General features: G+C 47.1%; 1 protein-coding gene across 14 annotated transcripts in view; it reads right to left on the minus strand.

The window, feature by feature from the left end:
- Nucleotides 1-18,154, minus strand: part of KATNIP (katanin interacting protein) — a 241,234-nt gene that overhangs the window by 84,381 nt on the left and 138,699 nt on the right. For 9 of the 14 annotated variants that reach the window (XM_063612790.1, XM_063612787.1, XM_063612786.1 and 6 more), the window contains 4 exons: nucleotides 6,933-7,105; nucleotides 5,841-5,960; nucleotides 3,728-3,834; nucleotides 1,402-1,504 (listed from right to left, as the gene is read on the minus strand). In XM_063612790.1, the coding sequence (XP_063468860.1) occupies nucleotides 1,402-1,504; nucleotides 3,728-3,834; nucleotides 5,841-5,960; nucleotides 6,933-7,105 (503 nt within the window). The remainder of the gene's footprint in view (nucleotides 1-1,401; nucleotides 1,505-3,727; nucleotides 3,835-5,840; nucleotides 5,961-6,932; nucleotides 7,106-18,154) is intronic. The other 5 variants (XM_063612788.1, XM_063612791.1, XM_063612789.1 and 2 more) reach the window with 1 other exon arrangement.

An 18,154-nucleotide genomic window follows, 5' to 3' on the forward strand; every position in this document is an offset into this window, starting at 1 on the left:
GAGACCACGGTGAAACCCCATCTCTACTAAAAAAACACAAAAAATTAGCCGGGCGCGGTGGCGGGTGCCTGTAGTCCCAGCTACTCTGGAGGCTGAGGCAGGAGAATGGCGTGAACCCTGGAGGCAGAGCTTGCAGTGAGCCAAGATCGTGCCACTGCACCTCCAGACAGAGCGAGACTCCGTCTCAAAAAAAAAAAAAAAGAAAATGGAGGCCAGGTGTGGTGGCTCACGCCTGTAATCCCAGCACTTTGGGAGGCCGAGGCGGGTGGATCACTTGAGGCCAGGAATTAGAGACCAGCCTGGCCAACACAGCAAAAACCCGTCTCTACTAAAAATACAAAAATTAGCGGGGCATGGTGACGCATGCCTGTAATCCCAGCTACTCAGGCGGCTGAGGCAGGAGAATAGTTTGAACCTGGGAGGCAGAGGTTGCCATGAGCTGAGATGGTGCCACTGCACTCCGGCCTGGGTGACAGAGCAAGGCCCTGTCTAAAAAAAGAAAGAAAGAAAGAAAGAAAATTGAATCACCGTTAATCCTACCACTCTGACGCCACAGTTCCCTTTTGTATTTTGTGTCCTGGCTCCATCAACACACTCATATGGCCACATCTTTGTGTGGTTGTTGCAATCATTTTGGACTTGAAGATTAACATCACCTTTTACAGTTAGGCTGATATCTCTAACGTTTCCTGTCTGCATCGTCTCGTAACGATAGCTTCCATCCTTTTATACTACTGCATCGTGCTGATGTATCATACTTTCCTGATTAACTCCATTGTTATGAGACATTTAGGTTTTAAAAAAATGTCTTCCCTACTTCCAATAATTCTATAACAGACATCTTCCTGCCTCTAGCTTTTTGGTTCTGTGGGGTGATTTCCTTAGATAAGGAAGTGGGATTGTGGGGCGGAAAGACATAAGTGTTTCTCAGGCTCTTCCTAAGGTCAAGCATTCTGTTTTCTAAGAGGGTTTCACCTGTTTATACAGCTGCCTGCCATGTATGTGGGACTGCCATAGCTTTATTGTAACCTTGCTAGCACTAGAGGTTATCATCAGAAATAATTTGTCAATTCAGAGCACAAATGGGACATTTAGGTTGCTGTAATTTGCATTTCTTGATTGCCAGCGATGTTGGACATTTTCCTATGGGCTTCCACGCTATTTATATTTCCTCTTGTGCAGACAGGCTTCTCTCTGCTGAAACTTCTGGCCCACATCTTCCTTTCTCTGCCCCTGCTCTTCATCATATGTACCTCTGTGTGCCAGGGAGGGGGGGTGGGTGGAGACACAGGCAGAGAGATGCTCATTTAACCACTGTCAGAGCAATCCCCACCAATGCGAAATGACTGTTCTGAGGGAACTTCCTGAATGTACAACTGAAAATCAAGTCAAGGCTCTCACCTCTGCGTCTGATACTTGCTCCTTGGTTGGTGAAACCACCCTGCCGAGATGGGCAGAGTCACTTTCGAGGGCCTGGAGGACTTTCAGAAGCTTCTGCTGTTGTCTGAAATGGGATTTGGTTTTAGCAAGCAGGAAGTAGTAAATGATACACAAAAGAGAACATTCCAATCAAAAGTGCCACACTGACATTTCCTTCTCGGGGATAGGAAATGATTTGAAGAGGAAGTATGCACTCTGTATCCAGTTCAAAGGCAAGGGCAGGCTTGCTGTTTTTCTCCCTTTATAAATGGCTACACAATTAGTGATGGAATCAGAGCCCAGCTGGGGAAACACCGCTTGGGGCAAGGTGGCCAGCTGACCTCCCTAAGCTTAGAACTTGAGAGTCAAGAGCAGGGGTCAGCCGAACTAAGGCCTATGGGTCAAATCCAGCCCGCGACCTGTTTTTGTATAGCCTGTGAGCTAAGAATGGTTTATGTTTTTAAAAGGTTGTACAAAAAAACAAACTATAACAACAACAACAATAACAACAACAAAACCAACCACAAAGCATATTTACTATTTGGCCATTTATAGCAACAATTTGCTGACTCCTGGGCTGGAGATCTGCTCTGCTCCTCTTGTTTCTGAGGACATGGCATTCTAAACCCAGCAGAGCGTGCCTTCATCATTTGCAAACATGCCCACGTGTGCAGTTTAAGGCTGGGTACCCCCAAGACCCTGAAGCACAAAAGGATCTTGATGCCAAGGAACGAGGCGTTTGGTGGAGTGCATGCTGCTTGTAATAAAACTGCATCAGATGTAGAATATCCTCATGGCGCAGCCTTTTCTTTCTTTCTTTCTTTTTTTTTTGAGATGGAGTTTCGCCCTTGTTTCCCAGGCTGGAGTGCAACGGCACAGTCTCGGCTCACTACAACCTCTGCCTCTGGGGTTCAAGCAATTCTCCTTCCTCAGCTTCCTGAGTAGCAGGGATTACAGGTGCTCGCCACCATGCCCGGCTAATTTTTGTATTTTTAGTAGAGATGGGTTTTCCCCATGTTGGCCAGGCTGGTCTCAACCTCCTAACCTCAGGTGATTTGCCCGCCTGGGCCTCCCTAAGTGCTGGGATTACAGGCATGAGCCACCGCACCCAGCTGTGGCCTTTGCACATGCAGGAGAATCTGCGAGTTCTTATTATGGTCACAATGGTACATAGCCCTGATTTCCACCTGGGTCCTGGAGAGTCTTAAAGGAATGGATGGCGCTGCCTTTAGCCTATTCAGTTTTCCTGTAAGTTATAACAAAGGGCTCCCTCTAGGTGGACACAGACCTGGAGGGCACACAGCTTGGCTAGTGAATTCCTTTTTCATGCAGAAAAACCACCACCCCCTTTCTGGGCTGATGCAGCCCCAGGCCAGACCCTCAGCTTAGTAACCAGCACACAGGCTGAGTTTCAGCCCTTTCTCACCTCTCAGCCAGGCACTTTGCACAGTGCACAACATGCACAGCTGTGCAGTGGCCCTCGGAGTGTGTCTGTGTGCCGTGGCACACCAGAAACTACAGGCTCTCAGCCTGGTGCATCTTTCTGAAGATCTATTTTGTCTGAAGAGTAGAGGGAAGGCTTTATTTTGATAATAAAACCTGACAGTTCCAATAACTGCTGCTACATGTTAATGGAACAGAATGCTGAGTTTGAACAAACTTTTAATAGAGAAAAGGAGCTTTGAAGGATGCTGCTGTGGGCCAACCTCGCCCCCGAGACCAGCTGGGGAACAAGTTTAACACCCTGTGCTGCATGGTGTATTCTACTGGAAACCTGGAGAAGGTTCAAATTCTACACAGGTTGGAGCCAAACTGACCAAGATAAGAGCCGTATGCCTAAAAGAAATCAAGTCAATTTGAGTGCTTTAGGGGTGGTGGGGGAGACAAGAGTATAGTCTAAAGGAATAGTTTAACAGAGTTTGGGGCCAGATGTAGTGGCTCACGCCTGTTTGGGAGGCTGAGGTGGGTGGACTGCTTGAGCCCAGGAGTTGGAGACCAACCTGGGCAACATTGTGAGACCCTATCTCTACAAAAAAGTACACAAATTAGCTGGGTGCGGTGGCACACACCTGTGATCCCAGATACTCAGGAGGCTGAGGCTGGAGGATCATTTTAACCCAGGAGTTTGAGGCTGCAGTGAGCTGTTTGTGCCACTGTACTCCAGCCTGGGCAACAGAGCAAGACTCTGTCTTAAAGAAAGAAATAAGGGGTCTGAAAAAACATAGGAAAAGCAAAGAACCCTCATGAAGAAGATCCCCATGGCTGCACTGCTAAAGGGTTTTGGGTGTGGCCTCAGCCTTAGTAGTACCTGCTTCCCAGAAGTCCAATTCTGTCCATGGCCTGGTTGATGGCTCTGGCTCCCCCTGCTGCCCTGGCCGGCTCCTGAGTAGTGGTCGCCGTGGTGATGGGAAGCAGCTGAGGATGGAAAGGCTTATTAAACAGATGTCTCAGGCAACACTCCTGGCCTAAGACACAGCAGGGTCATGGTCAAGGGCAGGCATGCTCAGTCTGACAGTCCCTTTGTAGAAAACAGGAACAGGAATGTGAGGGTGACAGCAACTGCCTGGAGCTTCTATCTAGAACCCCTCACACCATCTCAGCTTCTGATGACCAGGGTGCTCCTAGGAAACAATCCACTTCAATGAGCTACTGGAAACCTTCTCTTATCAAAATGCTTCACTGGCCAGACGCAATGGTTCGTGCTTGTAACCGTAGCATTTTGGGAGGCTGCGGCAGGAGGATCACTTGAGCCCAGGAGTTTGAGGCTGCAGTAAGCTATGGTCGTGCCACTGCACTCCAGCCTGGGTGACAGAGTGAGACACTGTCTCAAAAAAAAAAAAAAAAAAAAGAAAATCCTCTCACCATCTCAACCAAGCCCCTGTTCTGCTTTGTACAAAGTAAGCAGACTCTGAAGAATTCCAGTAATAGCATTAGGCCCTTTCACTTTTAATTCTCTGAGCCTTTTCCCCTTCTTTTTCATTTATCATCGACGCTAAAAATGTGCCCTGCTGTCCATCTGCAGACGATTTTAGTCCCCAGAATCTCTGTGGGTCAGGAATTAGGTCATTCAGAAATTCTGGACCTGGGCAGTTACTGCAGGGCCTGTCAGAAACACAGGCTAGCGACAGACAAGGATGATGGGAACTGGCAGGACAAGTGGCAGCAATGCAAACAGCAAACAGCTCCAGTGCTCTGGGGTGTGACATGCACACGCTGTCCCACTTGGGCTCTGTCTCCCTCTGCTTCTCCCGTCCCCGCCTCCCCGCCTCACAAAGGGCTTCTTCCTGCTCCTCGATCAGGCTGGGCTCATTCCCACCTCAAATCTTTTCCCCTGTTCCTTCCATCTGGAATGCCGTTCCCTGTTGTTGGTGCCTTCCGAACAGGCAGGGCTCAGCTCAGATGGGACATGCCTTCCAAGGGGCACCCAGGACCACCCTGTCAGCAGCAGCCACCAACCCACACCCTGTCATTCTCTCACATATTAGCAGCTGTGATTGTCATCGCTCTCTGGCGTCACCCTGTTTATGTATGGTTTTATTTGCTGTTGCCTGTAAGCTGCATGGGGCTGGGGCTCATCTTTCTCAGTTGCCTCTGTATTCTGAGCACACGGCACAGACTTGTGTATAACCAAGCAAAGACGGTCCTGAGCATTTTATTAATTCATGTCCTTATTTGCTGGGACCAAATTTGCTGAGATACACTTAATTGACCTAGCTAGATACAGATAAAAAATTTATTTATTCAAGGTACTAAGATCTGTTTTTGCATTGTCTTGTCAATAAATAGAAATATAGATTGGGCGTGGTGGCTCACACCTGTAATCCCAGCACTTTGGGAGGCTGAGGCGGGTGGATCACTTGAGGTCAGGAGTTCGAGACCAGCCTGACCAACATGGTGAAACCCTGTCTCTAGTAAAAATACAAAAATTAGCCAGGCGTGGTGGTGGTGTGCCTGTAATCCCAGCTACTTGGGAGGCTCAGGTGGGAGAATCACTTGAACCCGGGAGGCAGAGGTTGTAGTGAGCTGAGATCACACCACTGCACTCCTGCCTGGGCGACAGAGTGAGACTCTGTCAAACTAAACTAAACTAAACTAAACTAAACTAAAGTAAACTAAACTAAACTAAAAACTAAACTAAACTATAAATAAATAAATAAATAAATAAATAAATAGAAATATGACAACAGTTTGAGTCAGCAGGCCTGGGTGAGTTCTGGCTTCAACTAGTGACCTTGGGTAAGCCACGCCAGCCCCGGTCTCCCTATCTGTGAAATGGGCAGCATGACACCAGTGCTCAGGGCACACAGTGAGGACCTGGTAGGACAGTGTGAAGGAAAGCGCCCTGGAGGCCATCAGGCTCCTCCATGTGGAGGCTATGCACATGCATGGGGCTTTGTCATTCATCTCTGCCTGGCACTGACCTCAAGGGTCTCTTCCTTCTCCTCCAGCAGACTGGTCCATGGTTTTGCTGGTGGTCCCTCTGCATCCTGGAAGGATGTGATCACATGATGTGATGTTGGAATAAAGCCATTCACTCCATGCTGTTCACAGAAAGATGAGGGCACAGAAAAGGGCAGGGACCTTCTCAAGCTACCATAGATGTAAAGTTCAGGGGCAAGGTCAGAGGTCTGGGAACACAGACAATAGGTGCTGCTTGATGGATGCCCCAAAGAGCAGCCCCGAGATAGAGCCTGGGGAACAACCGGTGCTGGTGACAGGGCCCTGGGCTTGCAGGTGGGAAGACCTCGGCCACTTCCAAAGATGTGATCACCTCGTCCTTGAGAGAAGCAGGCCACCTTGCTTCTCTGGGTAGCAGTGGCCACATCTGTGAAGTGAGGCAATGAAACCAGCACTGCCTATTTCAGGGCTACTGTGAGCATCAGGGGGACAAGCTAAGAAAAAGGGTTTCAACAGGCGACTCACAGACCAAGCTTCTGAGAAAGGATGCGCACACCAAGCTATACCCAACGCCTCCAGCTCCCCAAGGTCCCTGCTCTACCCACCATTTATCCTCCTGTTGGCTGCTCAAAGCTGAAGGCAGCAGGCGGAAACTCAAACCCCTGCAGGCCCAGAGAGGTTTCGCGAACAAGTGAAGTGGGCCACGGGCAGGACAACAGGGAGCAGTGACCACTGCAGAGGCCTGAAGGGCCCATGCTCGGGAATGAGACCTTTGCTGGGAAGCCAGAGCTTGTTGTGACTCCATTCTTCACTGACCCACCAGTTTGCAACCCCGGTCTAAGGTATCCAGGGTTTGCAGGGAAATCAGTGAGGACTGGAGGCAGATTAGCACCCAGCTTAGGCTTTGTGAAATAAAGAGCTAAAAGAAGGCGGAAGAAATGGGAGCCTTAGCAGGTCAGTGGGAGACTGTCTGAACAGCGGAAACACGAATGAGTCTGGGGTCAGCGATGCCCACTACACCTCCCTCTTCTGCCCACTTGCTCTTCTCAACTGCAGCTCAGACACTGCCCAGTCCAGGGAGCATCCCCCAGTTCCTCTCCCAGCCTGGAGCACACCTGCAGTGGGCTGGCCGGCTGCTCGGCCTTTCTGCTGAGGAGCGCCCTCTGCAGGGCCGCGTTCTCCACCTGGATGGCTCGGAGCACAGCAGAGGCGTCTTCCTCTGGGTCCTCAGCCTCGCAAAGAGTTTTGCGGGTTGCAGACAGGGGTCTCTCTCGCCGGCTTCCAGGTCCTGAGGGCAGAAGATAGGGGGACGTTCCTTTAGATTATATTCTCGGAGTGCAGCTCAAAATCTATTAGACCCCAATTGAGGAACATTCTATAAAACAACTGGCCTGTACTCTCCAAAAATGTCAAGGCCATAAAAGAAAAAGAAAACGGTTCCAGATTACAGGAGACTACGCAGACACGGCTGAATGCAGTGGTGGCCCTGGGGGAACTTGGTCCTGGGGAGGGAGCAGTGCTGTAAAGAACATTATTGTGGCAACTGGGAAAATTCAAATACAGTCTATGGCTTAGACAGTGGTATTCTATTAATGCTAAATATCCTGAATTTCGTTAGTGTACTGTGGTTATGTATAATGAATGCCCTTGTTTTTAGGAGATATATATAGCAGTGTTCGGGGTAAAGGGGAATGATGTCTGCCACTTAATTTCAAATAGCTTACAAACACACACACACAGAGTTCAGGAGTAAAGGGGAATGATGTCTGCAACTTCATCTCAAATAGTTTACACACATACATGAACACACACACATGCACATGCACAAACACAGTTCAGGGGTAAAGAGGAATGATGTCTGCAACTTCATCTCAAATATTTACATACACACCCTCTATCGATCGATTTATCTATAGTTATGTAATTTAATTTACAGATCAATACATGATAGCAGGCATACACATATGTGTGTGCATAATATTTCTGTATAAATATATAATTTTTATAGAATTATATATATAATTTTTGTATAATTATACATAATTTTTATATAATTATATATATATATATAGAATACAAAGCAAAAGCAATTGGACTAAAATGTTAATTGGTGAATCTGGGTATGTGGGTGAAGGCTGGAAGTGTCAGTGTACTATCCTTACAATGTTACTTTAAGTTTAAAATTGTATCAAGACATGCAGCCAACAAGTATATGAAAAAATGCTTGACATCACTAATCATTAGAGAAAAGCAAATCAAAATCACAAGGAGATGCCATCTCACACCAATCAGAATGGCTATTGAAAAGTAAAAATCTAACAGATACTGGCGAGGTTGGAGATTAAAGGGAATGCTTATACACTGCTGGTGGGAGTGTAAATTAGTTCAGCCATTGTGGAAAGCAGCATGGCGATTCCTTAAAGAACAAAAACAGAATTACCATTTGACCCAGCAATCTCATTACTGGGTATATACCCAAAGGAATATAAATCATCCTACCATAAAGACACATGCACATGTCTGTTCGTCTAGCACTATTCACAATAGCAAAGACATGGAATCAACCTAAATGCCCATCAACAGTAGACTGGATAAAGAAAATGTGGAGGCCGGGTGTGGTGGCTCACACCTGTAATCTCAGCACTTTGGGAGGTCGAGGTGGGTGGATCACCTGAAGTCAGGAGTTCGAGATCAGCCTGTTCAACATGGTGAAACCCTGTCTCTAATAAAAATACAAAAGTTAGCTGGGCGTGGTGGCAGGCACCTGTAATCCCAGCTACTTGGGAGGCTGAGGCAGGAGAATCGCTTGAACCCAGGAGGCAGAGGTTGTAGTGAGCCGAGATCGCACCATTGCACTCCAGCCTGGGCAACAAGAGTGAAACTCCATCTCAAAAAAAAAAAAAAAAAAAGAAGAAGAAGAAAATGTGGAATACTACAGAATACACCATGGAATACTATACAGCCATAAAAAAGAATGAGATCGTGTTCTCTGCAGCAACATGGATGAAACTGGAGGCCATTATCCTGAGCAAACTAACACGGGAACAGAAAACCAAATATCGCATGTTCTCACTTATAAGCTAAACAATGAGAACACACAGATACTAGCAGGGGAACAACAGACACTGAGGTCTATTGAGGGTAGAGGGTGGGAGGAAGGAGAGGACCAGAAAAAATACCTATCAGGTACTATGCTCATTACCTGGGTGATGAAATTATCTGTATGCCAAATCCCTGTGACATGCAGTTGACCTGTATAACAAATCTGCACATGTATTTCTGAAACTCAAAGTTAAAAAAATAAAAATAAAAAATAAAATTGCATCCAAACAAGAAGTTATTTAAAAAATTAACTTTCTTACAGAATACCTGTAAAGAATAATACATAATGTTAGGAAGAAGGATGGGTATTTTGCAATATTATTGCTTTTTTCTGTTTTGCTTTTGCATGGGTAATAAGAATTACAAAGTAATAACACCCCAATTTAAGAAAACAAGTATTGCAAAGTTGCAGTTGATTCTGGAAGTTCCCATGAATGGAAAGATAGTTTTATAAAATATACAGTGATATAAAAGAAGCACCTAATAAAACTAAGCATCTAATAAAATAAGTTATGGTACACCCACCCAACAGAGTACAATGACGCTCTAAAAAGAAAAGAATATTAAAATACCTGCAGATAAAATTATATGAAGGCTTCCATTTGCTTCCTAAAAATCTGGGGAATGGGTAGGGGTGATGATGAAATGAAATTGGCTGTAAATTGATTATTGCCAAGGGTGGGTAATGGATGGATACGTTGGGGCGGGGAGGGGAGGTCACTGTAACATCCTCTCAATTATTTATGTTTGGATTTTTTTCATATTAAAACATACTCCATTAAAATATAGAACTGCTCCAAATATTTCTTTGGGGTGCTTAAAGAGTTTACTTACTGAATCTCAACCCTTGGGGAAATATTTATCTGTGCCAGGCTCTGTTCTTGGCAATGGTGACACAGCAGTGACCAGAGATACCAAGTCCCCCCCTCACATGGTGAGAGACCATAAGCTGGAGAAATAATAAATTTAAAACACAGTGTTTGATGTGGAAACTGACCTGAAAAACCACGCAAAGCAGATCGGGATAAGGGAGATCTGGAGTGTGGGTATCAGGGGCAGAGAGAGCCTCGCAGAGGACCAGGGAAGTGCGCTCCAGGCACCAGCGCAAAGATGGGAGGCGTGTGATGTGTTCTCGGAGCAGCCAGGTACCCACGGGGCTGGAGCAGAGCCAGCAGGGGTATGGGTTGACAAAAGGCCTGAAAGGGGTTGGGGGAGGGCAGGTCATGCAGGGCCTTGGAGGGCACTGTAAGGCCCATGGTCTGAGGGAAATGGGTAGCCACTGAGGAATTCAGAGCAGAACACCAGATCTGATGTAGGTGTGGAGTGGAGAAGAGACTGAAAGGAGGTGGGGGTGAAAGCAGGGAGATGGTCAGGGGCTACTGCAGTTGTCCAGGAGACAGGAGGCAACAGTGGTGGAGGAGGGGACACACAATGTGGTCAGATTACAGGCATCTGCCAGAGACAGAGCCAACAGGACTTCCTAACAGTCCAGCTGTGGATGGCAGAGGAAGAGAGGAGTTACGGGTGACTCCACAGGTGATGGCTTAAAGTGGAAGATGGGATTGCTTTCGGCTGAGCTGTGGACGAGTGTGGGTGGAGGAAGTTTGGGAGGAGCAGAGGGCTCAGTTTGGGACAAGCTGGGTTCAAGACGTGAGTGTGGCACCAGAACAGAGCTGTTGAGTTGACCTGTGCATGCAGGAATCCAGAGTTTGAGAGAGAGTCTAGACTGGAGATGTAAATTAATTAATGAATTTATTTATTTATTGTGGTAGGGTCTCCCTTGTTGCCCAGGCTGGAGTGCAGTGGTGCAATCTCGGCTCACTGCAACCTCCACCTCCCGGGTTCAAGCAATTCTTGAGCCTCAGCCTCCCGAGTAGCTGGGGCTACAAGCACGCGCCACCATGCCCGGCTAATTTTTGTATTTTTTGTAGAGACAGGGTTTCACCATGTTGCCCAGGCTGATCTCAAACTCCTGGACTCAAGTGGTCCACCCACCTCGGCCTCCCAAAGTGCTGGGATTACGGGCATGAGCCACTGTGCCTGGCCTGGAGATGTCAATTTTACATAGGCAACTGGATTGGATCATTTAAGGGTATCAAAGATTGGTATTAATGTTGGCCTATAACAAACTAATGAAATTTACAGGTATGACATCTTGGGGGATCTATGTATACTTGTGAGCTGGTGCAAGGCTTTCTGAAAAACAGCATGCTTCCATTCTCAGGACCTTAGTAAACCATCGGCTGTTGATTATTAAGAGCTCCTGTCGAAGCACTTGACTCTTGCTATGCCCCATTAGAACGCTGTGTCTGAATGTTCGGGTGGCAACATCAAGAATGTCACTGGCAGGAGAAGGCAGGAGACACCCGGAGGCTCTACTGGGCTGCTTTCCAGGACAGCCAGGCACTGGGCTGATGGGGATGATGGTGGGTTTTTATGGGAATGCTAAGCTAAAATGAAGGAATAACAAGTTCTGCCAGGCACCCAAGAAAGGGGCTGTGAGTGCGAATGCCCCAGGAACCATCTTAGTGTCACTGAATGCCAGGGGCCGGAGTGCCAGTGAATAGAAGCCACCTTCCAGCTCCAGCCAATGCTTGCCTTATAGGACTGTGCTCCTAGTGTTACCAAATGCTTTTTTTTCCCCCCAAGAAAAGTAGCATCTGAAATTTATGTGAAATCCCCTGAATTTTATTTGTTCATAATGTCTTCCAGTTTTTAAGAAATGTCGTGAGGGCCAACAGAACCCACCGGCTGTTCTAGTACAGGCCAGGGCACGTCCCAGCTGCACCCTGAGAAGGGTCAAGGCACCTGGAGGAACCTTCACAGCACCTGTGGATGGCTGCTCTGTGCAATGAACATCAAGTGGGGCCAGGCACAGTGGCTCACGTCTGTAATTCCAGCACTTTGGGAGGCTGAGGCGGATGGATCACCTGAGGTCAGGGGTTCAAGACCAGCCTGGTCAATATGGTAAAACCCAGTCTCTACTAAAAATACAAAAATTAGCCAGGCATGGTGGTGGGCATCTGTAATCCCAGCTACTCAGAAGGCTGAGGCAGGAGAATCGCTTGAACCCGGGAGGCAGAAGTTGCAGTAAGCCGAGATCACGCCACTGCACTCCAGCCTGGGCCACAGAGCGAGACTCCATCTCAAAAAAAAAAAAAAAAAAAAAAAAAAATCAAGCAGGCCATTTTCCGACTTTGATGTACTGTCTCTTGTCATCATCCCTGATGCTGCTCCTGAGGACAGAGAGGTAAGGAGCTGCCAGACATGTGAGCCAGGGATTCTGCTCGCCCACTGGAGGCTTCTTTGCCCTTCTCATCTGTCACTTGGCCTGCTGGGCAACAGGAGAGATGAGAAAGTAAAACAAACATGGGCTGAGAATGAGGTCTGGAAGAAGCTCTGTTTAGCAAGCTGTGTTGCAGACTCTTATCGTTATGGAAACAAGCAACAGGTAAAAGGATGGGGAAGACCTCACCAGTATCTTCCTTACTCAGTGCAAAAAGGATCAGGTTCCTGAAATAGCCAGGAGGACCAGAAAAAGGAGTGAAGGAAGCTGAAGGATGTGGTTTTGAGCTATACTGGAGCTGAAGCCAAAACACCCCAAAGTATAGACACACCCTCGCCCCTAACGCAGAAATGGGTTATCCACAAAGTCAAAGGTACTTCGTTACCAGGCTTACGACCTGCACTATGCTGTGAGCTTCTTTGCTTGAGTGAGATGCTGCTCTTGGTGTGGGGGCACAGGGGTCGGAGGAACAGGCACACTTTCTGCCCTCATTGATCTTGTAGTCACAAAAAGGAGACAGACACGGGTCAGGTACATGCAGAGGGTAAGGGGCTGCTCATGACGGGAGGGGACGCACTGTCATTTGAGATGTACCATCTGGGAAGAGGATATCTGAGTGGGGACCGAAGGCAGTGAGCCCTGGGAATACCCTGCTGTTCCCTCCGCCTGGAACAGCAGGTGCCAAGGCCCTGGTAGGTCAAGCTCAGCACACTGAGGAGTGGCAAGGGGGCTGGAATGGGGGGCAAGGGGAAGGATGGTTAGCAACGAGGGTGGAGAGGTTGCGGGCTCAGTTCTTGTAGAGCCTCAGCTACTTCATGAGGTCAGACCCATCTTGTTTACTGTTACATCCCTGACACCTGGCATTATTTATAATTTTTGCTAAATAGATGGATGAAAAATGACTTAAACCCCAAACCTTGTAAATCTAAGTATTTGTGAATATCACCCAACCACATGGTTCCATCATCTGTAGCAAGGCACAGTTGAAAAACTCAAGCTCCCTTTACACCCTATAGACAATTCCATAAATAAGGGACCAAGATTCTGTCAAAGCTAAACAAATGCGCCAGCTCCTGACACGTGGGGTGCAAACACTAGCGTTGGTAGAAGGCTTGGGCAGCACCAGGACAAGCATAACCTGAAATTCACAAGCTCATTCACCATTTCCCGCATGGAGCACTTTTAAATTTGCCTAAAAAGAACCATGTGGTGACCCTTATCTTTTTACTGCCAATCTTTGTGCAAGAACCTGTTCCTCTTGTGCCTCATCAGTCTGGGGCTGGGATGGAACAAGGGGCCTCTGAGATAGCTTGGAATCTTGTCTCATGACCTGTGAGCAGGCAGGACGATCTGTCCTTGGCTGCTGCAGCCCTGTGCTCACTTCTTCTTGGACAAGGAGATTCACAAAGGCGTCTTTCTCCAGTAGAGACCAGTTTTATCTGCACAGACCCTTTTGCCCCTGAGTGTCTTTCATTTGGGAGGAAATGCTCCTCCAGCAACATGATCATCAGGTGCTGCCTGTGCCCTTTGAGTCATATCATGCTAAGAAGATGCTTTTAAAAATTAAATCACCCTTTCTCCAAGTGAAGGTCAACGCTGCAGCTCCACTACCAGAGCTTTTCCTATCCTGGCTTTCCAGAACCGTCCTACACGGCGCCCGAGTTCTCCAAAATCACGTTCCCTCTGTGTACTCCCTCACACTGCATGCATGTGCGCACGAGGTAACCACCTTTTAATTTTTTTTGATGCTCTCATCGCTCACTTGGGCGAATGCTAGCCTGAATACCCCATGATGGTGGATTTATTCCCATCACAGATCTAGAGGACGGTGGATCTATTCACACAGTCCATTTGTGCCACCAGCAAAAGCCAAATTGCACATTTTAACTTCTTCCAAACCGCTCTTTTCTGCTTGAGAGCCATCCCTCTTCCAATAACGTCGCTTTCTCTTCACTTCACCAGTGTTTGGCTTTCTTCTCTCTCACAGAGAAACAAAAGGTACATCAATTCAGGAAATTTACCATGAATGCAACACATGTCACACAGAAGACGTGAGGGCACGAGGCTGCCGGTCGGCTCACCAGCCACCAGCTGTGACTTGAAAAGCTCAAATTCAGAGTCTCAGCAAAATTACCCCTTACTACATGCAAGGGGCCTTGGAGGTCACCTGGGAAGCCACAGAAATGGCGAATATGAAATTTAAGGACAACAAGGGTCTATTATAGCAATCATAAACTGGCAGCCCACAGGCATAACCTGCCTACAGAGATGTATTGTGTCACTTTCACTTTTTTAGAAAAATTGAAAATAGATGCCAAGCTCAAAAAAAAAACAAAAAAAAAAACAAAAAAAAAAAACCAAGGAGATCTACCTGAAAATTGGGATTCCTGGCATCTCCTGAGAAGTAGTGCCATCTGGCAACCCTGGAACGGTATTCATACATGGGAACCATTGGCTGGAGCTGGGTGATGGCGCCCCCTTTCGACGGGGCCGAAGTGCTCCAGTTTCCACAGTGCACCCCACTCCCTGTGGTCACATGCCTGGTAGGCCTTGAAACTGTACACTAGGTTGTGTGGCAAAAAGTCCAGGGAAATGGTAGACGTAGCCTTGTTTTGTCTTCAGATGTCCATACTCACTTCTAAAAGCCAAGAGGGAGGTGGGGAAGGGAGTGTGTACCCTGGGACAATGTTCTAGGCCTGAGTGCTCCAAAGCCTCCATGCATTTCAAAATTGGCCAACGTTATCAGGCTACCTGCTTCCTATGTCATCGGAAACTGCAACAAGTGGCCACGAATTCCTCCCACCCCTGTATGTGGACCGCTGCAATGTGGTTTTGCAGCATTTTCCATTAGGAGGTAGTGTCTGTTTCTCTAGCTGGGCTTGGCCTGGTGGCTTTCATTTTATTTTTATCTATCTATCTATCTATCTATCTATCTATCTATCTATCTATCTATCATCTATCTATCTATCTATCTATCTATCTATCTATCTATCATCTATCTATCATCTATCTATCTATCATCTATCTATCTATCTATCTATCATCTATCTGTCTATCTATCTATCTATCATCTATCTGTCTGTCTATCTATCTATCTATCTATCTATCTATCTATCTATCATCATCTATCTATCTATCTATCTGAGATGGGGTCTCACTCTGTCATCCAGACTGTAGTGCCATGGAATGAGTACAGCTCACTGCAGCCTTGACTTCCCTGTGCTCAAGTCATCCTCCTACCTCAGCCTCCTGTGTAGCTGGGACCACAGGCATGCACTACATCACCCAGCTAGTTTTATTACTATTATTATTATTTGTAGAGATGAGGTCTCACTTTGTTGCCCAGACTGGTCTTGAACTCCTGGGCTCAAGTTATCCTCTCGCCTCGGCCTCCCAAAGTGCTAGGCTTACAGGCATGAGGCACTGCAGCCAGACTTGCCTGGTGACTTTCTTTGGCTAACAGAACATTAGCAATCATGACCAAGCAGTCTTTAAAAAGCACCCAGGCATGGGCTTGTCCTCTCTTGCTGCCCTGAGATCACCAGTGCCAGAGAATAAGACTCTATGGGTCTTATGGGCTGTCCTAGCCAAGGCCCTCAGGACAAACAAAACTGCCAGACATGTGAGTAAGGCTGTCCTAGACCATCTGGCCCAGCCACCTGCTAGCTCACTACAGAACAGCCCAGTCCACCCACAGACTCATGAGCAATCATAAAACGGTTGCTGTTTTAAGCCACTACATTTTGGGGTGGGTTGTCAGGCAGTAATAGCCGACAGACCTGGCTTGTTAAGGCCTGTGTTCTTCTCATCTCTAAAGCTTCTTTTGGGGCTTTTCTTGATGGCAGGTGCTGTCTGCAGCCCTAACTGTCTTCATGCTGCCACTGTCTCTCCTTGAGCCCAGGAGTGCAGGTGATTTTCAAGGATAGCAATCAAGGCCCCCAGACTAAATGACTTCTACTCTTGGATGTTACAGTCCATTGCTCTACACTGCTTCTGTAGAATCTGTGGCAAAATGTCCTATGTGGTTAACTTTTTTTTTTTTTTTTTTAGATGGAGTCTCACTCTGTCATCCAGGCTGGAGTCCAGTGGCGTGATCTCAGCTCACTGCAACCTCCACCTCCCAAGTTCAAGTGATTCTCCAACCTCAGCCTCCTCAGTAGCTGGGACTACAGGCACGCGCCACCACACCCAGCTAATTTTCATATTTTTAGTAGAGACGGGGTTCTGACATGTTGGCCAGGCTGGTCTCAAACTCCTGACCTCAAGTGATCCACCTGCCTTGGCCTCCCAAAATGCTGGCATTACAGGCATGATCTACACACCTGGCCATCTATGTGGTTCATTTTTATATGAAATGGATAGCAGTGGCTTTTGTCTACCTGGCACCATGATCTTCACAGCACCTATCATTTCCTTCAGGGAATCATTCTTTCCTCACCTTTCTCAGCCTTTTGGGTGGCTATGACCCCACTCCTGGCCCTGGCTGGAGTGGATCTGTGCAGATTTGACTCCACTTCTGGCTCAGCCTGGGCCATGCCAGACTACCTCTCCCTGACCATGGAGGAGGGAGGCTGGTTCAGGAGAGAGCTGGTTCTTGAACTAAGAAAAGAACTGTCTCTTTCACCTGGGGATTGCAAAGCAGATAGTGAAAGAAGCCTGGAGCCACTGGGGGGCCATCTCTAGGCCACAAATGAAATGCCTGCCTGGTAGTAACTAGAGACATGGGTCTCAAAGTGTGTTCTCTAAACCAGTAACGTCAGGATTGCCTGGGAACTTGCTAGGAATTAAAACACTTACCTCTACCTCAGACACACTGAAGCAGAAATTCTGGGATTGGGGCCCAATAATCTGATTTTTTTATATTTATTATTTTATTTTATTTATTTTATTTTATTTTATTTTTTGAGACAGAGTCTCACTCTTTTGCCCAGGCTGGAGTGCAGTGGTACGATCTCGGGTCACTGCAACCTCCGCCTCCCAGGTTCAAGCCATTCTCCTGTCTCAGCCTCCTGAGTAGCTGGGACCACAGGTGCCCACCACCATGCCCGGCTAACTTATATTTTTAGTAGAGACGGGGTTTCACTGTATTGGTCAGGCTGTCTTGAACTCCTGACCTCAGGTGATCCACCCTCCTCAGCCTCCCAAAGTGCTGGGATTATAGGTGCGAGTCACCATGTCTGGCCAATCTGATTATTTTAATTATGATTTTATTTAAGAACAAAATAGAGACAAGGTCTCACTACACCGCCCAGGCTGGTCTTGAACTCCTGGGTTCAAATGAGCCTCCTGCCTCAGCCTCCCAAAGCGCTAGGATTACAGGTATGAGCCACCATGCTTGGCCAACAATCTGTGTTTTAATTGGCTTTGCAAGTAATTCTGATGCATGTCCAAGTTTGAGAACCACTGGGCTAGAGAAGTGTAAAGCTAAGTGATGAAACAGCTTCCCGAGAGACCATCTGAGCACCAGGATCCCACCATCCCTGAGGCCAAATCTACTATTCTGGAATTTTTAGGTCTGTGAGCAAGACATTCTCCTTTGTTGCTTGGGCCGATTAGGGTTTCTGTCACTTACTGTTAATGAACGCTGGCTAATATATTAGGAGTCTCTGGACTTTGGCAGAATGGTCTTGCTGTTGCAGGTTTTCCTGACAGGAACACTAAGTACAGGGCTGTCAAATTCCTCTAATTCACTCACACTGAGGGGTGTTGCTTTATTTCTGTGGTTGGCAGCTTGTCTGGGAAAAGTGGTTCAGATATATTACTTCCCTAGAGCACTCTGACAACTTGGACAGTAAACTTTCTGCATTAAAGACTAATGTTCTTTCACCCTCAAGAAGACAACAGATTTCTGGAAGGAGATTATATTAGCTTTTTTGGAAGGCTTACGAATTGAGGCTGGAGCAATACAGGACATGAGGCCCTTTCATTAGAACTAGGGACAGTTGCAGT

The sequence above is a fragment of the Symphalangus syndactylus genome, chromosome 11, assembly GCF_028878055.3.
Source record: "Symphalangus syndactylus isolate Jambi chromosome 11, NHGRI_mSymSyn1-v2.1_pri, whole genome shotgun sequence".
In the NCBI taxonomy this organism is placed as follows: domain Eukaryota; kingdom Metazoa; phylum Chordata; class Mammalia; order Primates; family Hylobatidae; genus Symphalangus; species Symphalangus syndactylus.